The 17,813-nt window shown below is 32.6% G+C and overlaps 2 protein-coding genes across 4 annotated transcripts in view; one reads left to right on the top strand and one right to left on the bottom strand.

Moving 5' to 3' along the window:
• LOC126738043 (inositol-trisphosphate 3-kinase A-like) overlaps window positions 1–17,813 on the bottom strand; it is a 160,481-nt gene that overhangs the window by 127,083 nt on the left and 15,585 nt on the right. The window contains exon 2 of the mRNA XM_050443213.1: window positions 15,045–16,092. Coding sequence (XP_050299170.1) covers window positions 15,045–16,092 — 1,048 coding nt within the window. The remainder of the gene's footprint in view (window positions 1–15,044; window positions 16,093–17,813) is intronic.
• Window positions 13,388–14,447, top strand: LOC126738047 (uncharacterized). Of its 3 annotated transcripts, none has more exons than XM_050443217.1 (3): window positions 13,388–13,691; window positions 13,749–13,829; window positions 13,934–14,447. In XM_050443217.1, exons 1-3 carry the CDS (start codon window positions 13,392–13,394, stop codon window positions 13,964–13,966), a joined length of 414 nt encoding a protein of 137 aa, XP_050299174.1. In that variant the 5' UTR covers window positions 13,388–13,391; the 3' UTR covers window positions 13,967–14,447. The 3 variants fall into 3 exon arrangements, with proteins under 3 accessions (XP_050299174.1, XP_050299175.1, XP_050299173.1); XM_050443218.1 differs by having other exon boundaries at window positions 13,889–14,447; XM_050443216.1 differs by having other exon boundaries at window positions 13,388–13,829.

The raw sequence follows: 17,813 nt of genomic DNA, 5'->3' as shown, positions 1-17,813 counted from the left end.
TTTTCTCTACTTACGTAGGTCTTCTTGAAGATAATGGACGAGTTATTTCAATTTGTAATTGAGTTGAATAACATACGAGCTAACCAATGATAACTATATTTCTCTTCTTTGGATTTTATTCATTAACTGGCTTTATTGGGTAAAAAAACTTGAAAATTTAAAAGAAATTAGATATTTGGTGGAAAATTACTTGTTTTAAAAAATTATATTTAATTTCAAAAAACAGAGTCATATATGCATGTTTCCCATACGGCCCTTAGTGGCGGTACCACAGATGTACTCCGATGTGCTCCGCACGAGCGGAGCTATTTACATCTGTGGCGGTACCCCCACTATTCTGCGACGCCGCACGGCATTACGAGGGAAGGTTAAAAATAGGGAGACAGTTATGCCGCACCCTGTATATATCCCGATTGTTCTTTGTTACACTATACTAGGGTGAATCGAAGAATTGTGGAAATTTAGAATATTATTAATAAAAAAATTAAGTGGTAATGTAACCGAATTACATATTTGGTTTCTTACAGGCACTCCTAGAAAAAAAATCCAATATCTTGACTTTTACTGAACGGACTTAGGTCATTTTTCTAAAAAAGACTAAAAAAGTCTTTAAAGTAGTCTATAAATCAATAATTGTAAAATTTGGACTGCCAGAATTGAAGATATTGACGTTCTACTATAAAACAAATAATTTTAGGCACTCCAATAATCACTAATTTGAAAATCTAATCAATAGAAACTAAGATATTTAATAGCCAGTAAGAAACAAGGAATTGTGTTTCTTACAGGCACTCCAGGAATAAAAATTTCAATATCTTGACTTTTAGTGCATGCATTTTAGTCATTTTTTCAAAAAAAGGCTAAAAAAATCTTCAGAGTAGTCAATAAATCAATAATTGCAAAATTTCGATTGCTAGAACTTAAGATATTGACGTGCCAATAAGAGACAATTTTTTTTTTCCTATAGGCACTCCTCGAATAAAAATTCCAATATCTTGACTTTTAGTGGATGGATTTTAGTCATTTTTTCAAAAAAGGCTAAAAAAATCTTCAGAGTAGTCCATAAATTAATAGTTCCAAAAATTGACTGCTTGAACTCAAGATATTGATGTTCTACTAAGGAACAAATAATTTCGTTTTTTACAGACACTCCTGGAATATAAATTCCATTTTCTTCACTTTTACTGAATGGATTTTAGTCATTTCTACAGAAATATCTAAAAAAAATCTTAAAAGTAATTTCAACATTTTGACTGATAGATTCAGATATTGACGTCATAATAAAAGATAAATTATCTTCTTCTTACAGGCATTCCTAGACTAAAAATTCCAATATCTTGACTTTTAAAGCATGGATTTTAGTCATTTTTCCAAAAAAGACTAAAAAAGTCTTTAAAGTAGTCTATAAATCAATAAATACAAAATTTGGACTGCCAGAACTCAAAATATTGACGTTTTAGAAAGAAATAAATAATTTTATTTTTTACAGGCACTCCAATAATCAATCATTTGAAAATCTAATCAATAGAAACTAAGATATTGCAAACAGGCACAGGCAAACAGGCACTCCAGGAATAAAAATTCCAATATCTTGACTTTTAGTGCATGGATTTTAGTCATTTTTTCAAAAGAGACTAAAAAAATCTTGAGAGTAGTCCATAAATCAATAATTGCAAAATTTCGATTGCTAAAACTTAAGATATTGACGTGCCAATAAGAGACAATTTATTTTCTTTCTTACAGGAACTCCTGGAATAAAAATTCCAATATCTAGATATTTAGTGTACAGATTTTAGTAATTTTTTTGTTAAAGTCTAAAAAAATCTTTAGAGTAGTCCACAAATGAATAATTGCAAAATTTAATCATTAGAACTTAAGGATATTGGAGTGCCAACAAGAAGATCTTTATATCTTTATACAATATCTTTCATACAACATGAAAGTTGTATAAAGCAATGTTATAAGGTTGGCATAAATTCATTTAAAATTCAGGTGTGTGTGCGATTTTTTTTTGATAATGAATTCACGTATACAGAGTGGACCAAAAATGAGCTACGACTATCAACTTAATTTTTTTAAAAAGAAACACCCATTTTTTAATTCTGTATAAAATTTTAAGTAATTTTGTATACCATGTCCTATAACTAACCTCAATATTTATTAAGAAATTTGCGATTAAATTTCTTTTATAAATTACCATGAAATTTTGGAACAGTGTATAAAAAAATTAGCAGCAACAAAAAAATTAAAATAAATGTGCAATTTGTTGACCATTAACGTCCTGACAACAGTAACCATGTCGATATTCAAATTCTTGTAATACTTTACTTATTGTTTGAGGCCGGATTTGTTGTATTTCGGCTCTAATTCTATTTTCTAAAAAGAAGGTTAGATGTTTCGCTTAAAAAAGCATCATCAGACCTTATAAACTAGTACTAGTTTATAACGGATTATTCGGAATATATAAAAAAAATATTTTGAGACCGAGACCGAGGGTTTTTATTTTTTCTCTACTTACGTAGGTCTCCTTGAAGATAATGGACGAGTTATTTCAATTTGTAATTGAGTTGAATAACATACGAGCTAACCAATGATAACTATTTCTCTTCTTTGGATTTTATTCATTAATTGGCTTTATTGGGTAAAAAACACTTGACAATTTAAAAGAAATTAAATATTTGGTGAAAAATTACTCGTTTTAAAAAATTATATTTAATTTCAAAAAACAGAGTCATATATGCATGTTTCCCATACGGCCCTTAGTGGCGGTACCACAGCTCCGCTCGTGTGGAGCTATTTACATCTGTGGCGGTACCCCCACTATTCTGCGACGCCGCACGGCATTACGAGGGAAGATTAAAAATAGGGAGACAGTTATGCCGCACCCTGTATATATCCCGATTGTTCTTTGTTACACTATACTAGGGTGAATCGAAGAATTGTGGAAATTTAGAATATTATTAATAAAAAAATTAAGTGGTAATGTAACCGAATTACATATTTGGTTTCTTACAGGCACTCCTAGAAAAAAAATCCAATATCTTGACTTTTACTGAACGGACTTAGGTCATTTTTCCAAAAAAGACTAAAAAAGTCTTTAAAGTAGTCTATAAATCAATAATTGTAAAATTTGGACTGCCAGAATTGAAGATATTGACGTTCTACTATAAAACAAATAATTTTAGGCACTCCAATAATCACTAATTTGAAAATCTAATCAATAGAAACTAAGATATTTAATAGCCAGTAAGAAACAAGGAATTGTGTTTCTTACAGGCACTCCAGGAATAAAAATTTCAATATCTTGACTTTTAGTGCATGGATTTTAGTCATTTTTTCAAAAAAGGCTAAAAAAATCTTCAGAGTAGTCCATAAATCAATAATTGCAAAATTTCGATTGCTAGAACTTAAGATATTGACGTGCCAATAAGAGACAATTTTTTTTTTCTTATAGGCACTCCTCGAATAAAAATTTCAATATCCTGACTTTTAGTGCATGGATTTTAGTCATTTTTTCAAAAAAGACTAAAAAAATCTTCAGAGTAGTCCATAAATCAATAATTGCAAAATTTCGATTGCTAGAATTTAAGATATTGACGTGCCAATAAAAGACAAATTTTTTTTTCTTATAGGCACTCCTCGAATAAAAATTCCAATATCTTGACTTTTAGTGCATGGATTTTAGTCATTTTTTCAAAAAAGGCTAAATAAATTCTCATAGAAGTCTATAAATTAATAGTTCCAAAAATTGACTGCTAGAACTCAAGATATTGATGTTCTACTAAGAAACAAATAATTTCGTTTTTTACAGACACTCCTGGAATAAAAATTCCATTTTCTTCACTTTTACTGAATGGATTTTAAGCATTTCTACAGAAATATCTAAAAAAAATCTTAAAGGTAATTTGAACATTTTGACTGATAGATTCAGATATTGACGTCATAATAAAAGATAAATTGTTTTCTTCTTACAGGCATTCCTAGACTAAAAATTCCAATATCTTGACTTTTAGTGCATGGATTTTAGTAATTTTTTCAAAAAAGACTAAAAAAATCTTCAGAGTAGTCCATAAATCAAGAATTGCAAAATTTCGATTGCTAGAACTTAAGATATTGACGTGCCAATAAGAGACAATTTTTTTTTTCTTATAGGCACTCCTCAAATAAAAATTCCAATATCTTGACTATAAGTGCATGGATTTTAGTCATTTTTTCAAAAAAGACTAAAAAAATCTTCAGAGTAGTCCATAAATCAATAATTGCAAATTTTCGATTGCTAGAACTTAAGATATTGACGTGCCAATAAGAGACAATTTTTTTTTTCTTATAGGCACTCCTCGAATAAAAATTCCAATATCTTGACTATAAGTGCATGGGTTTTAGTAATTTTTTCAAAAAAGACTAAAAAAATCTTCAGAGTAGTCCATAAATCAATAATTGCAAAATTTCGATTGCTAGAACTTAAGATATTGACGTGCCAATAAGAGACAATTTTTTTTTTCTTATAGGCACTCCTCAAATAAAAATTCCAGTATCTTGACTATAAGTGCATGGGTTTTAGTAATTTTTTCAAAAAAGACTAAAAAAATCTTCAGAGTAGTCCATAAATCAAGAATTGCAAAATTTCGATTGCTAGAACTTAAGATATTGACGTGCCAATAAGAGACAATTTTTTTTTTCTTATAGGCACTCCTCAAATAAAAATTCCAATATCTTGACTATAAGTGCATGGATTTTAGTCATTTTTTCAAAAAAGACTAAAAAAATCTTCAGAGTAGTCCATAAATCAATAATTGCAAATTTTCGATTGCTAGAACTTAAGATATTGACGTGCCAATAAGAGACAATTTTTTTTTTCTTATAGGCACTCCTCGAATAAAAATTCCAATATCTTGACTATAAGTGCATGGACTTTAGTCATTTTTTCAAAAAAGGCTAAAAAAATCCTCAGAGTAGTCCATAAATTAATAGTTTCAAAAATTGACTGCTAGAACTCAAGATATTGATGTTCTACTAAGAACCAAATAATTTCGTTTTTTTACAGGCACTCCTGGAATAAAAATTCCATTTTATTCACTTTTACTGAATTGATTTTAGTCATTTGTACTTCATAATTTTAACATTTTGATTGATAGAAATCAGATATTGACGTAATAATAAGAGATAAATTATTTTCTTTTTACAGGAATTCCTAGACTAAAAATCCCAATATAGTAAATGTATTCTAGTCATTTCTTCAGGAAAGACTAAAAAGTCTTTGCTATAGTCCAAAAATTAAGAACTACAAAACTTTGACTGCTAGAAAAGACTGAAAAAATCTTAGAGTAGTTCACAAATGATTAAATGTAAAATGTAATCATTAGAACTTAAGGTATTGAAGTGCTAACAAGAAGATCTTTATATCTTTATACAATATCTTGCGTACAACATGAAAGTTGTATAAGGCAACCTATAATAACTATAAATTTAAACTGTGTAACTCAGGTATATGATTAAAACACTTTAATAATATTTATTATTTTATTCAATTGTTTTATGTATGACGGAAAAACTGGTAGAGATATTCTTATGGAACAAAAAGTAAAAATATATTCAGAGGAACATTTGTGACAAATATTGTTTAAGGCTTAAATAAAATCGATTGTCTATCAACAAAGTTTAATTCCCTTACTTTAAAGTCAATAGATATTGTCAACAATGACCGTTTTTCACATCTTCGCCCGTAAACATAAAAAGAGAAGAGTAATAAACCGAGTCGAAGTTTAGTCATGCATCGGATCGACCGGTCCTGAGTAAATCGTCTATAAATCTTTAATGGGACCTGAGGGTATATAATGTAAGAGTATTTTTTTAAAGAAATGCTTCAAGTTACGACCAATTAAGAAAAATACCATAATTGGGCGATGTGACTCCCGGCGACCATTAATTTGAAGAATTCGCTTTAATTACTCCGATGGTATGTTTAACATTAACACTCAGGTCAATTGACAAAATGGTAATTTACGAAAAACAAGCGGTTTTATACCTAATTATCGTGAGATTAGTATAGAGGATAAATTAGTAGTCTTTAACGTTTACTTAGGAAGTATTTTGAATCTGATACTTGCTGAACTTACTCAATTCATTAAAGACTTTCTGTTGTTGTTTCTGTTCATAGTGACATCATTTGTTTAATAACCGGTGCCTTATTAACATGCGAGTCGTCTCGTATGTTCACTTAATAATTGCGAATTTCCCTTATTCATTAAATAATAATATTTTATTCATATTTTCGAAATTGGTATGCCAACGGGTTTCCGAAGTAACGAAAAACTCGGTATTCTCTTGAATTTTTATGAGATGAAAATATTCCGTGGTCACTTTTGAATTACAAAATATAGCATCAGAGTTTTTTTGTTAAAATATGGATTTTTTTCTGATCGGTCATTTTTAAATTAAGAAATTATTGTAGCGACTGAAATATATATACGGGGTGAGTTTTTTAAAGTGTTACAATGCGATATGTCAAAAACGGCTGCAAATTTTTTTTTGACATTTTGGTCACATTTCAAGTATACTGGGGGGGCACTTTTTGTGATATTTTTGACATTTGTCCCTTCACCCCCCTAAGAGGGGGGGAGGGTCACTTCCTTATTATAAATGGAATGACGTGTTTTTTATTCTTAAATACGAATCTACATAAAATATGAAGTCTGTTTACAAAAAATTTTTAAAATTGCTCTGCTGGTTACGGAATTATGATCAAAAATGTTTTGATTAAATTTAAAAATAATTCGAATATTCTACTAAAATAAAAACAAATTATTTCCTACTTTTTAACTATTTATCGTCTATGTATTATGCCTAAGGAGCTGTTCGAAGTGACCGCCTTCGACTTCCAAACACTTTCTTATCCTTTCTTGACATGAGTTTCGTACCCGCTGTAACATTGCTGGTGTCACTAATGAACAAGCAAAACGAATCCTGTTCTTCATGTCCTCTGGAGTTGTAGGTGCACTAGCCATTACTTTGTTTTTTATAAATCCCCATAAAAAAAAGTCAAGGAAATCTGGCGAACGAGCAGGCCAGTTGACAGGACCACCTCGACCAATCCACCTGTTTTCAAAAATCTCATTTAAATAAGTACGGGTCTGTATGGCATAATGGGGTGGAGCTCCGTCCTGTTGAAACCATACGTTAGGATTTAAATGTTGGTTTAGTAGACTGATTTCTTAAAAAATCTGTGTAGACCTGTCCATTTAAAAGACCTTGGAAAAAATGCGGACCAATAACTCTATCCTCGAAAATACCACACCATACGTTCACAGACCAGGGATGTTGATTTGGTACAGTTCTCATCCAGTGAGGATTATTTGCTGCCCAGTAATGCATGTTGTGCCTGTTTACCTTTTAGAAAAACAAACAACCAAAACTTGAATATGTTCTAATTTAAATAAGTTAAATCTTACCTGCCCGCAATTATTAAAAGAAGCCTCATCAGAAAAAATAACGTTTCTCAAAAAATGGTTATTTTCACGCATTTTTGTTGAAATCCAAGTGCAAAAATTAATGCGATTCTCAAAATCATGTCCGTAAAGCTCTTGATGAAGTGTAATGTGGTAAGGATGATACTTGTACCAGTGCAGAATTGTTATAATTGATGATTGACTAATTCCAGCATCTAAAGCATGGGTGAAGGGACAAATGTCAAAAATATCACAAAAAGTGCCCCCCGGTATACTTGAAATGTCACCAAAATGTCAAAAAAAAAATTGCAGCCGTTTTTGACATATCGCATTGTAACACTTTAAAAAACTCACCCTGTATAGTTTATTCACTGACTATGAAAGTAAGACAGAAAGAAAAATGTCTGCTCCTACAGTAATATACGTACCGTAACTCTCTCTCTTTCTCTCTAACTCATATCTCCTTTTCAGGTACCGTTCGAGGTCTACCTATCTGACTTTTCGTAATGAATTCCCTAGACTAGTCTTCAACTCAAGCGTGCGTAAAGAAGTTTTACTTCCAAAATGTTCTATGGTTGATGATATAAGAAGATGTATAGATATGTTAAATCTAAACTCAAGATCATTGCTTTATAATGGTTTTATTTTACTACACTTTGGATCATCGATTTAGTCAAATATATTTTGTTTTTTAAAGGTCGTTTTTGCATGCAATTTCTCATTCATGGTTTCATTAGATATTACTGCTTAAAAAGGCAAATGTTTATTTGAACTGAGTTAGAGCTAGAGCAATATTTGTAAAGAACGTTCTTGTAAATAGAATCCTTTTAGTTTTATAAGAATATTCTCAGTGATTTCAATTGAGGGTCAGTTGGTCAAAGCACCCAATACGTTGAAGAATTTCGAGCTTCAAGAAATATGACGGTCTGTCAGGCAAAGTAAAATATGGCCCGACACCGACCCACGGTTCTCAAGTGGCAACCCGATACTTATTGAAGGCTAGGCTGGTTATTAATTTCGGTACTTAAGATGGGTTTCATGGAATCGTATTGATGTGCTGATGAAAGACTTTTAGTTCTATGATTTTGTTTAGAAACAGGCTGAGAAAATATATTGAGTTTTAGTTTTAATAGACGAGTCTTAAAAAGCACATCCGTGTATTATTGAGTCATCCTGATAGGTCTGACTATTTTATTCTTCAATACTAGAAACAAGTAACTCTTACTCAGAAGAAGAAGAAGAGGAGGAAGAAGAAGAGACCGCGCCAATTTGTAATACACGCCGATGATAATCACATAAAAGATCCGCTTTAAAGAGAATTTACGGTGTCGCTTTCTAAATTTGGAAGAGCGGCTTTTTAGCTGATTTTCTTGATTTATCTCCTTCGGTATTGATGAGTGCCTGCCTTTACCTTTTCCCTGTAAAATTTACAGATAAAATTTCATTTAATCGGCACCTGAGGCGTGAATTTTGAAATCTCCAAAAACAGAAAAACACTTTTAACCACATTAAAAAAAAAAAAAAATTCCAAAACAACTGATTGTTTATGTTCTGGTACCGAACCGAATAAACCAACCGCCTTAGTACCATACGAAAATTTATAAAATAATTTTATTTGATCCCGCTGACCTCCAAACTAACTCGGCATCGACGTCATCATTGACGTCAAATGGTGCCTCTTATCGGCATTTGTTTAGTGTCAACAAAACCGAAAACGAAACTGAATATGTGTGTGTGTGTGGGTATAGTTTGGGATAATAATAATTTTTAGTTTGTATATTAATTATTATATAATGTTCTTTCATCGATCAACAGTTATGTCACTTTAAAGTCAAAAATCTCAAAAAGTAATGGGAATATTTTGATAAAATAAAAAGAATATTGTTCAGAAGAATATTTTGGACAAATGTTCTTATGGGTTCAAGGCTATTCAAGTAGAAGTTTGAGAAATATTCGACTTTTTGGAGAGTTATGCCTGATGCCTGAAAAACGAAATAATTATTATTGGCTCCGTCAATATCTTGAGTTCTAGCAAACAAAATTGTGCAATTATTGATTTATGGACTACTCTGAAGACTTTGTTAGTCTTTTTTGAAGAAGTGACTAGAATCCATATAATAAAAATTAAGAGAAAGTAATTATTATTCGAGGAGTGCCTGGAAGAGAGAAAATAATTTGTCCATTATTATCACGTCAATATCTTGTACTTAAAGTAATAGTACTTAAAACCTTATTACAGGCACTTGAAGTATCTCGAATGCCTATAGGAAGTTGAAAAGGACTTAAAAAGTCTATTACAGGGATTCAAATTAACTCCAATACCAAAAAAGACCCATGCCTAAAGAAATATTAGACACAAGCCAATGATCTATGCACTCTAACTTAACTTACCCTAACTATATAATTATGTTAGTTGGTTATACACTGAAGCAAAAAGACCATTGCATATTATAAGCATTTTTTGAGGATCTCTACGCTTTTTATGACTGTAAAGTATAATGTTTATAGACAAAAGATTTCCACTCTTTATCGCACTGAGAATGGCTTAATATAGGCCGAAACGACGGTAGTATTAACATTAAAAACCGGAGTTTTATTTGACCTCAGATCCAACTCAATTAGCAAGAAGCTTAATAATTTCTTAATCTTTCTATCATTATTGATGAAATGATTGAAAGTGACTTAAGGGTACTTTGAAGACTCTTAAAGCCAAAATGTTGCTATTATTGATTCATGGACTACTCTAGAATTACAAAAAATAAAAAAATACTAAAAATCAATTAGCTAAAAGTCAAGATATTGGAATTTTGATTCCGGGAGTGCCGCTAAGAAAGAAAATAATTTGTCTTTGTTGGCAAATCAATAACTTGATTTCAAAAAGTCAAGATTTTATAATTATTGAATTATGGACTATTCTGATGGTTTTTTCAAGGATATTACTTAAATCCATTCATTAAAAGTCGAGAAAATGGACTTTTTATTCTAGGGATGCCTGTAAGAATGAAAATAATTTAACTCTTATTGGCACGTCAATATCTTAAGTTCTAGAAGTTAAAATTTTACAGTTATTGACTCTTGGACTACTCTAAAGACCTTTTTAGTTTTTTCTAAAGAAATAACTAAAATCCATTGACTAAACGTCAATATATAGGAGTTTTTGTTCCAGGAGTGCCTGTAAGAAAGAAAATAATTTGTCTTTACTGGAAGGTCAATATCTTGATGTCAAGTAGTTAAAGTTTTGCAATTATCGAATTATGGATTAGTCTGAAGACTTTTTTAATCTTTTTTGAAAAAATTATAAAAATTAATTCACTAAAAGTCAAGATATTGAAATTTTTATTCTAGCTGTGCCTGTAAGAAAAAAAATTGTTTCTTATTATAACGTTAATATCTCAACTTCTAGCAGTCAAAATTTTGCAATTATTGATTTATGGACTACTCTGAAGACTTTGTTAAACTTTTCTGAAAAAATGACTAGAATCCATTCACTAAAGGTCAAAAAACTTGAATTTTTATTCCAGGAGTGCCTTTAAGAAAGAAAATAATTTGTCTCTTATTATCAAATTAATCTCTAGAATTCAAGCAGCCAAATTTCACCATTATTTATTTATGAATTATTCTTAAGACCTATTTAATCTTTTTTGTAGAAATGATTAAAATCGATTCGCAAAACCTCAATATATTGGAATTTTTATTCTAGGAGAGCCTGTAAGAAAGAAAACAATTTGTCTTTTATTGGCACGTCAATATCTCTAGTCAAAATCTTGCAATTATTGATTTATTGACTACTTTCAAGATTTTTATGGAATTATTTGAAGAACTAACCAAAATCTATTCACTAAAAGTTAAGGAAATAAAATTTTTATTCCAGGAATACCTTTAAGAATGAAAACAATTTGTCTCTTATTGGCACGTCAATATCTTAAGTTTTGGCAATCGAAATATTGAAGTTATTGATACATAGACTATTCTGAAGACTTTTTTTAAGGCTGGTTTGCTCCCATACATCTTTTTATTTTATTTTTTTTTAAATATTTTTTGGATAGCTGGATAAGGTCTATACTTTCTGGTATCTGCAGTGGGTAATTTGCAATTGAATCGGAATATTTTATTTTGTTTTATATACTGTTTATTCACATACTTAATATTTTTTTGGTAATACTTTTATGCTCGACAAACTTTATTTGCCCATTTTTTTTCCCGATATTTCCTTTCTGCTTCCTTGTATTTTCCTCATTCTTATCCAATTGCCTTGGTACCTACGCTAAAGTGAGAAGAATGTTAGAAAAAAGTACCTAGGAGAAAAAGGTAAACGGGCAGTAGCAAGAATTAACGCGCACGCGACACTTGAGATACGGCTTTACGGCTTCTAATTTACGGTGCCAAGGGTTCGACCTATTTTACCCTTATTTGTGCTAAATTATGGGTAAGTCGAGCTTTGTTAATATCTAACTACTTCACATTTACCGCCCAATATAAATACTGAGGACTGAGTCAGGGTATAAAGAAAAATTGAACTAATAACTCAGAATCAGCTTCCCTTATCAAATACAGTCCACTTAATTATTAAAATCCATTCACTAAAAGTCAAAAACACTAGAATTTTTATTCCAGGAGTGCCTATAAGAAAGAAAATAATTTGTCTCTTATTATCACATTAATCTCTAGAATTCTAGCAGTCAAATTTCACAATTATTGAATTATTGATGAACTACTCTGAAGACCTTTTTAATCTTTTTTGAAGAAATGATGAAAATCGTTTTAGAAAACTTCAAAATATTGGAATTTTTATTCAAGGAGGGCCTGTAAATAAGAAAATAGTATGTCTCTTATTGGCACGTCAATATCTCGAATTCTAGCCGTCAATATTTGGCAATTATTGATTCACGGACTACTTTCAAGATTTTTTTGAAGAATTGACTAAAATCTATTTGCTAAAAGTCAAGAAAATATAGTTTTTATTCCAGGAGTGCCTGTAAGGATTATTTTACGCATCGTGCTCAAAAATGTCCATTAACGAACGACTTTTTGACATGACCTTGAATTGAAAAATTGCCTTTAACTCAAAAAGTTCATGATGCACAAGTGTTAAATATATCAACTAAATCGAAGCAAAAATTGTAGTAATTCGACACCGCAGAGACCGCGCTTTAATTATCTAATTTATTACCATCGACCTCTCCTAAATTTGAATAGTATAAACACAGACGAAGTATAGATTTTTTGGTCTTCTTGTCTTAAATAGTTAGTTCTTTTAGAACCGTTTTCAATAGAAGATAAAACAATCTGCGCGTTTTATTTCGTGCCCATCCTATTATACAGGGTGTCAATTTGAAAACTTCCCTCCCCTATTATCTCGAAACGGGTTAGGTTTTTATAAAATCGCTAGGACACGTCGATTTTATTATCGAGGGGGAACAATTTTTATGCAGAAATTACTTCGCCTCTTTCAACCCCCTACCCCCCAGAACCTCCCTCTCAAAAATCTTAAATGGCAATAGGGGTTGAGTGATACCTCATTTGAAAGAACTTTTTATTCTCTACATTTTGGCACCTTATTTTTTAAATTTGAGTGCTGCGTTGCCAAGTTAGGGTTATTTAAACATTGTTAAATTACTTATTATTAAACATTATTCCTGTAAGTGTTTTAAATACGTTGAAGCTATGATTTCTATTGGAACGTGTTTGACCATAAAGCGAACCGGTGCATTTCTCACTGAAAGTGTTTATCAATCCGACAAATTCTTTTGGTCATGAGAGATAAACATTTAATTTTTTTTCTTTTTTGTTTATTTTCGTTTGCAATGGAATTCGTCTCAATACAGTTCGATGATATGATCCGAAATTTAAAATAGTATTTAGTGAACTTTCCTACCAGTCAATGTCACTAGGTATTTAAATCAGTTAAAATTTATTTCGATAATTTGTGTGTTACTGTTAGTTACTATGGTATACACGCTTAGGCAAAGAATTGAAATGATTTTTATTTATGGCGAGCAAGGAAGATGCGCAAGAAGAACGGCAGAAGTTTTTAATAATAGAAATCCTAATTGTAATGTAAGTCACAGATACATTTTGGACGTAGTAGCTAAATTTAATGAAACGGGTTCAGTTGGAAACAAAAAAAGGGCAAGTCGGCGTGTTTTAAACGAAGATGCTCAAGTAGAGATTTTGGGAACATTCGTTGCAGAACCCACCAATTCTCTCCGTACAGTAGCACGTCTAACTGGAATGTCACATGAAACTGTACGACGAGCATTACAGTTACATAAATATCATCCGTACAAGATGCAAATTTTACAGGAACTTCATGAGGACGATTTTGATAGGAGAATAGAGTTTTGCGAAATTATGTCCAACTTAATAAACACTCGTGCAATTGTGGTAAGCAACATTTGCTTCAGTGATGAATGTACCTTTTTCCTAAACGGCCATGTCAATAGACAGAATTGTCGATACTGGAGTGAGGACAATCCCCACATTTTCAGAGAGGGTGCTACACAGCGGCCACAAAAAATTAATGTTTGGGCCGGTATTCTTGGAAATGCTGTTATAGGACCGTTGTTTATTGAACAAAACTTAACTGGAGAGCTCTACTTACACCTACTTGAAGATGTAATTGATCCTTTGATAACAACTGAACTGGAAAATCAAGTTGGTAACATTTTGCAAGAAAACGAACTACACTTTCAGCAAGATGGAGCTACGCCGCATTATTTTCGGCCAGTGCGGGAGTGGTTGAATAACAGATTCCCTAACCAATGGATTGGTAGAAGGGGACTGATAGAATGGCCTGCTAGGTCACCAGACTTAACGCCGTTAGATTTTTTTTTATGGGGGCACATAAAATCGGTTGTTTACAAAACTCAGCCTGATGATATCGAAGATTTAAAAAGAAGAATTACAGAGGCAAGTAGGGCTATTCCAGAAGAGGTATTTCAGAATGTTCGGGAAGAATTTGAGAATAGACTTTATTTTTGTTTGGAGAACAATGGAGAACACTTTGAAAACCTCTTAAAGTAGATGTGTTAATAAAATAAATTTTAGACGTGCTTTTGTAAAGACCATAATTGTAACGGCTATGCAAATGTTTAGTAAAAATAATATTAACCTAAATAACATGTTTCAATGCAAATCATAGCTTTAACGTAATTAAAACACTTACAGGAATAATGTTTAATAATAAGTAATTTAACAATGTTTAAATAACCCTAACTTGGCAACGCAGCACTCAAATTTAAAAAATAAGGTGCCAAAATGTAGAGAATAAAAAGTTCTTTCAAATGAGGTATCACTCAACCCCTATTGCCATTTAAGATTTTTGAGAGGGAGGTTCTGGGGGGTAGGGGGTTGAAAGAGGCGAAGTGATTTCTGCATAAAAATTGTTCCCCCTCGATAATAAAATCGACGTGTCCTAGCGATTTTATAAAAACCTAACCCGTTTCGAGATAATAGGGGTGGGAAGTTTTCAAATTGACACCCTGTATTTTAATAACAAAGAACGTTCTTACATCAAATTGTCGAGCAAGAAATGCTCTTTCTTTCCTATTTCATAAAAATACTTTCAAGAACATTAAAATTTATGGGGATGTTTCTTACCTCTTTCACTCCACCCGGCCTCAGAGTTCCATCAGCGGCATCACCGCCACTCCCGCCACCCTCCCTCTCTCTCTCCTCGTCTCCACTCAAAGTCGAACAAGTGGAACAATTCGACGATTTCCGATACGGTTTCATCAACACATAATCCGACTCCAACCCGCTAATCGTCGACCCGCAATAATTCAAATTGCTACACGAACTGTGCAAACTCGAGTCCGGGCTGCTGCTGTCCTTCCTCCTCTGATTCCGGATGTACTCCAAATCCTCCAGAGTTAATCCCATGATATCGTCCGAGTAGTCACTGACCACGACGGAGGGCGTCCTCCAGTACCGGTACCGCGGACACGCCTCCTCACCGTCGTCGGTAAAACAACTCTGCCTGCGACTGTCCGTCTCGAAAACCTCCTCACTATTCACACACTCGACACTGCACTTCCGATCGATTATCACCGTTTGGGCGGGGATGATCATCTTACTCGGCACGGCCGAGTGGTCTATAGAACCTCTCGGACTATACGGACTCGCGCACTCCTTCACTTCCTCCTCCTCACTTTGGCCCATCGCGGAATCGGAACTGGCGCACCGGCTCACTTTATGCTTCCTATGCCAATTGGCTTCCTTCGGAACTAACAAACAACCGGTGCCTCCCTTGTTGGTGGCCTTTAGGAGCATTGCGGCATACTCATCTCGCAATTGCTTCACACTTTTGAACAGCGACACTTCACCCTCAAGCGATTCGCGCTCGTAGACCCCTTGGCGCCGTTGCCGTTTACTTTCGCTCTGATCCACCGGCGGTACCGCATTCGCCATCTGTACTTTCGTTTCGGAACCCGCGTCATACGCAATGGTGGAACCTATCAAGGTGCGAAAGTAGCTCCGGTGTTGGTCCGCCTTCTTCTTGATGACCTCCCGGAAGTCTTCGTAGAGGTGCTGTTGCTGTTGGTCCATGCGGACGACAGGTTGCTCCACATGGATTTGGTGCTGTTGATGGATTCTAGTGAAACTGGTGTCGTCGTCCTCCGAGTGGTTCGGCCAAAGGCCGGCGAAACTGCAACGGAAGAAAGCGCACCAGGTTAATATTGTTCTGGTTACCCGTTGATGCTACAGTAAAATAATAATGACGAGGAGGACGACTACGATCGCTTCTCGGTTGGGTTATCATATTATTATTTTATCTACTCGGTACCGGCCGGGATAAAATTTACTGTTTGTTGTTTGTATTATTATACGCGCGTTGTATTATTATTGAAACTGTTTAACGAATGATCGGCGTCGCTGTTGCTGCTCGCTCGCCACACACACATGCCGCTTGTTTTAATTAAATTTACGTATATTATGATCGGAGGGCTAAAGTACGACGAGATTCAAATTAGGTGTGCTCGTGTATCGATTTTTTTTTTTGGATATATGCCTATAGAGTATAAGTTAATTAGTAATGTTGGAGCAACCATTATAATTTTTTGAAACCCAAAAATTCATACATAAGAAGAAACTAGAAATATACTAGACACAAAAAAATTAGTCATGGTACAAGGCAGTTTTGGGAAGGAAGGAGTGGAAAGGGAAAATGACCAAAAGTTAAATACAAAGAACTACAACTTTTGTGAAGGTCACTTTCCAATAAAACCTCAAAATTGCCAAGAAAACCAGATTTTTCCGTTTGAATTTTTAATTTTCAGAAAATTGTTTTGACTTTCGTGAAATTTTGTGCGAAAATGGCATGAATTTTTTTAAATCAAAATATTCACAATTATCCGAAGTATTTAATTTTTCCGAAAAAAACTTAATTTTCCTAAAATGGACCCCTATGCTGATTTTTTTCATCGTAGAGGGTTCGTGAACCACTGATTTTCTTCGCTTTAGAATACACTTTTCGAAAATATTTATTATTGTGTTGCAATAATTCTTAATTATTTGTTTAAATTTTAATAAAATAAAAAAAGTGATTAAACCATTGAATTCTTCAGGAAAAAATACAAAAGAAACTATATTTTATTGTTTATTACATATCATGTACCTTGCGCATTGAAATTGTTAATTAACGAATGTTGTACTCTTATGCCTCGCATGACTTATACGCAAGCAACATTACGTCGCCCAGATGTTAAAACCTCGTAACTCAAAATATATTTATTTTGAGATATGAGGTTTACCGTGACTAAAAATCCATATTTCATCGATTTTAAAACCAAGTAACTCCATTATTTAATAAAGATCATACGCTGTCCTAAATTTAAATTCCTCGTATCTCGCGAAAGGAAAAGGCAAATTTTTAATTTACTTTATATATTACAGATGTCTTCAAGAAATGAATAAATGAGACAGTTGAGTTTAAAGGGAAAGGATATGCATAAATCTGGTATCAGAAATGGAGGATAATAGTTTTATCGAACCTAATACACAAATTCTAAATTTGACCGTACAATCAGAAGAATTATCGAAGCCTAGCTCATCATATAATAGTCTAGTACTTTTACCTTCTGAAAATGAAAATTTCTCGACTAATGGTTGTTATACTGAGCTTACGCCGGTACCTAATAAATGTTATTATTGAGGATTTAACAGTAATAACAGAAAATCCATTATTAAAAGATACAAAAGAAATGCTTATAATATCCTCTGATAAATTAAACTCTAATCAGGAAAATGCATTCAGTGATTCAGCATCTAGTTTTCGACCATCAGGTAATAAAAAAAAAGCAATTTTTTTATTAATATTAAAACAAGCTAATTAAATAAACCTTACTTTTAGATACTGACGGGCATTCG

This window comes from Anthonomus grandis, chromosome 6, assembly GCF_022605725.1.
Source record: "Anthonomus grandis grandis chromosome 6, icAntGran1.3, whole genome shotgun sequence".
Lineage (NCBI taxonomy): Eukaryota > Metazoa > Arthropoda > Insecta > Coleoptera > Curculionidae > Anthonomus > Anthonomus grandis.
This window is presented reverse-complemented; position numbering and strand designations above follow the sequence as displayed.

Bases quoted from the DNA above. Each gene is read 5' to 3' on its own strand.
- LOC126738047 (XM_050443216.1), top strand. From the start codon at position 13,392: ATGGTATACACGCTTAGGCAAAGAATTGAAATGATTTTTATTTATGGC. The intron at 13,830-13,933 runs GTAAGCAACATT...CCACATTTTCAG, and splicing joins TAAACACTCGTGCAATTGTG to AGAGGGTGCTACACAGCGGC.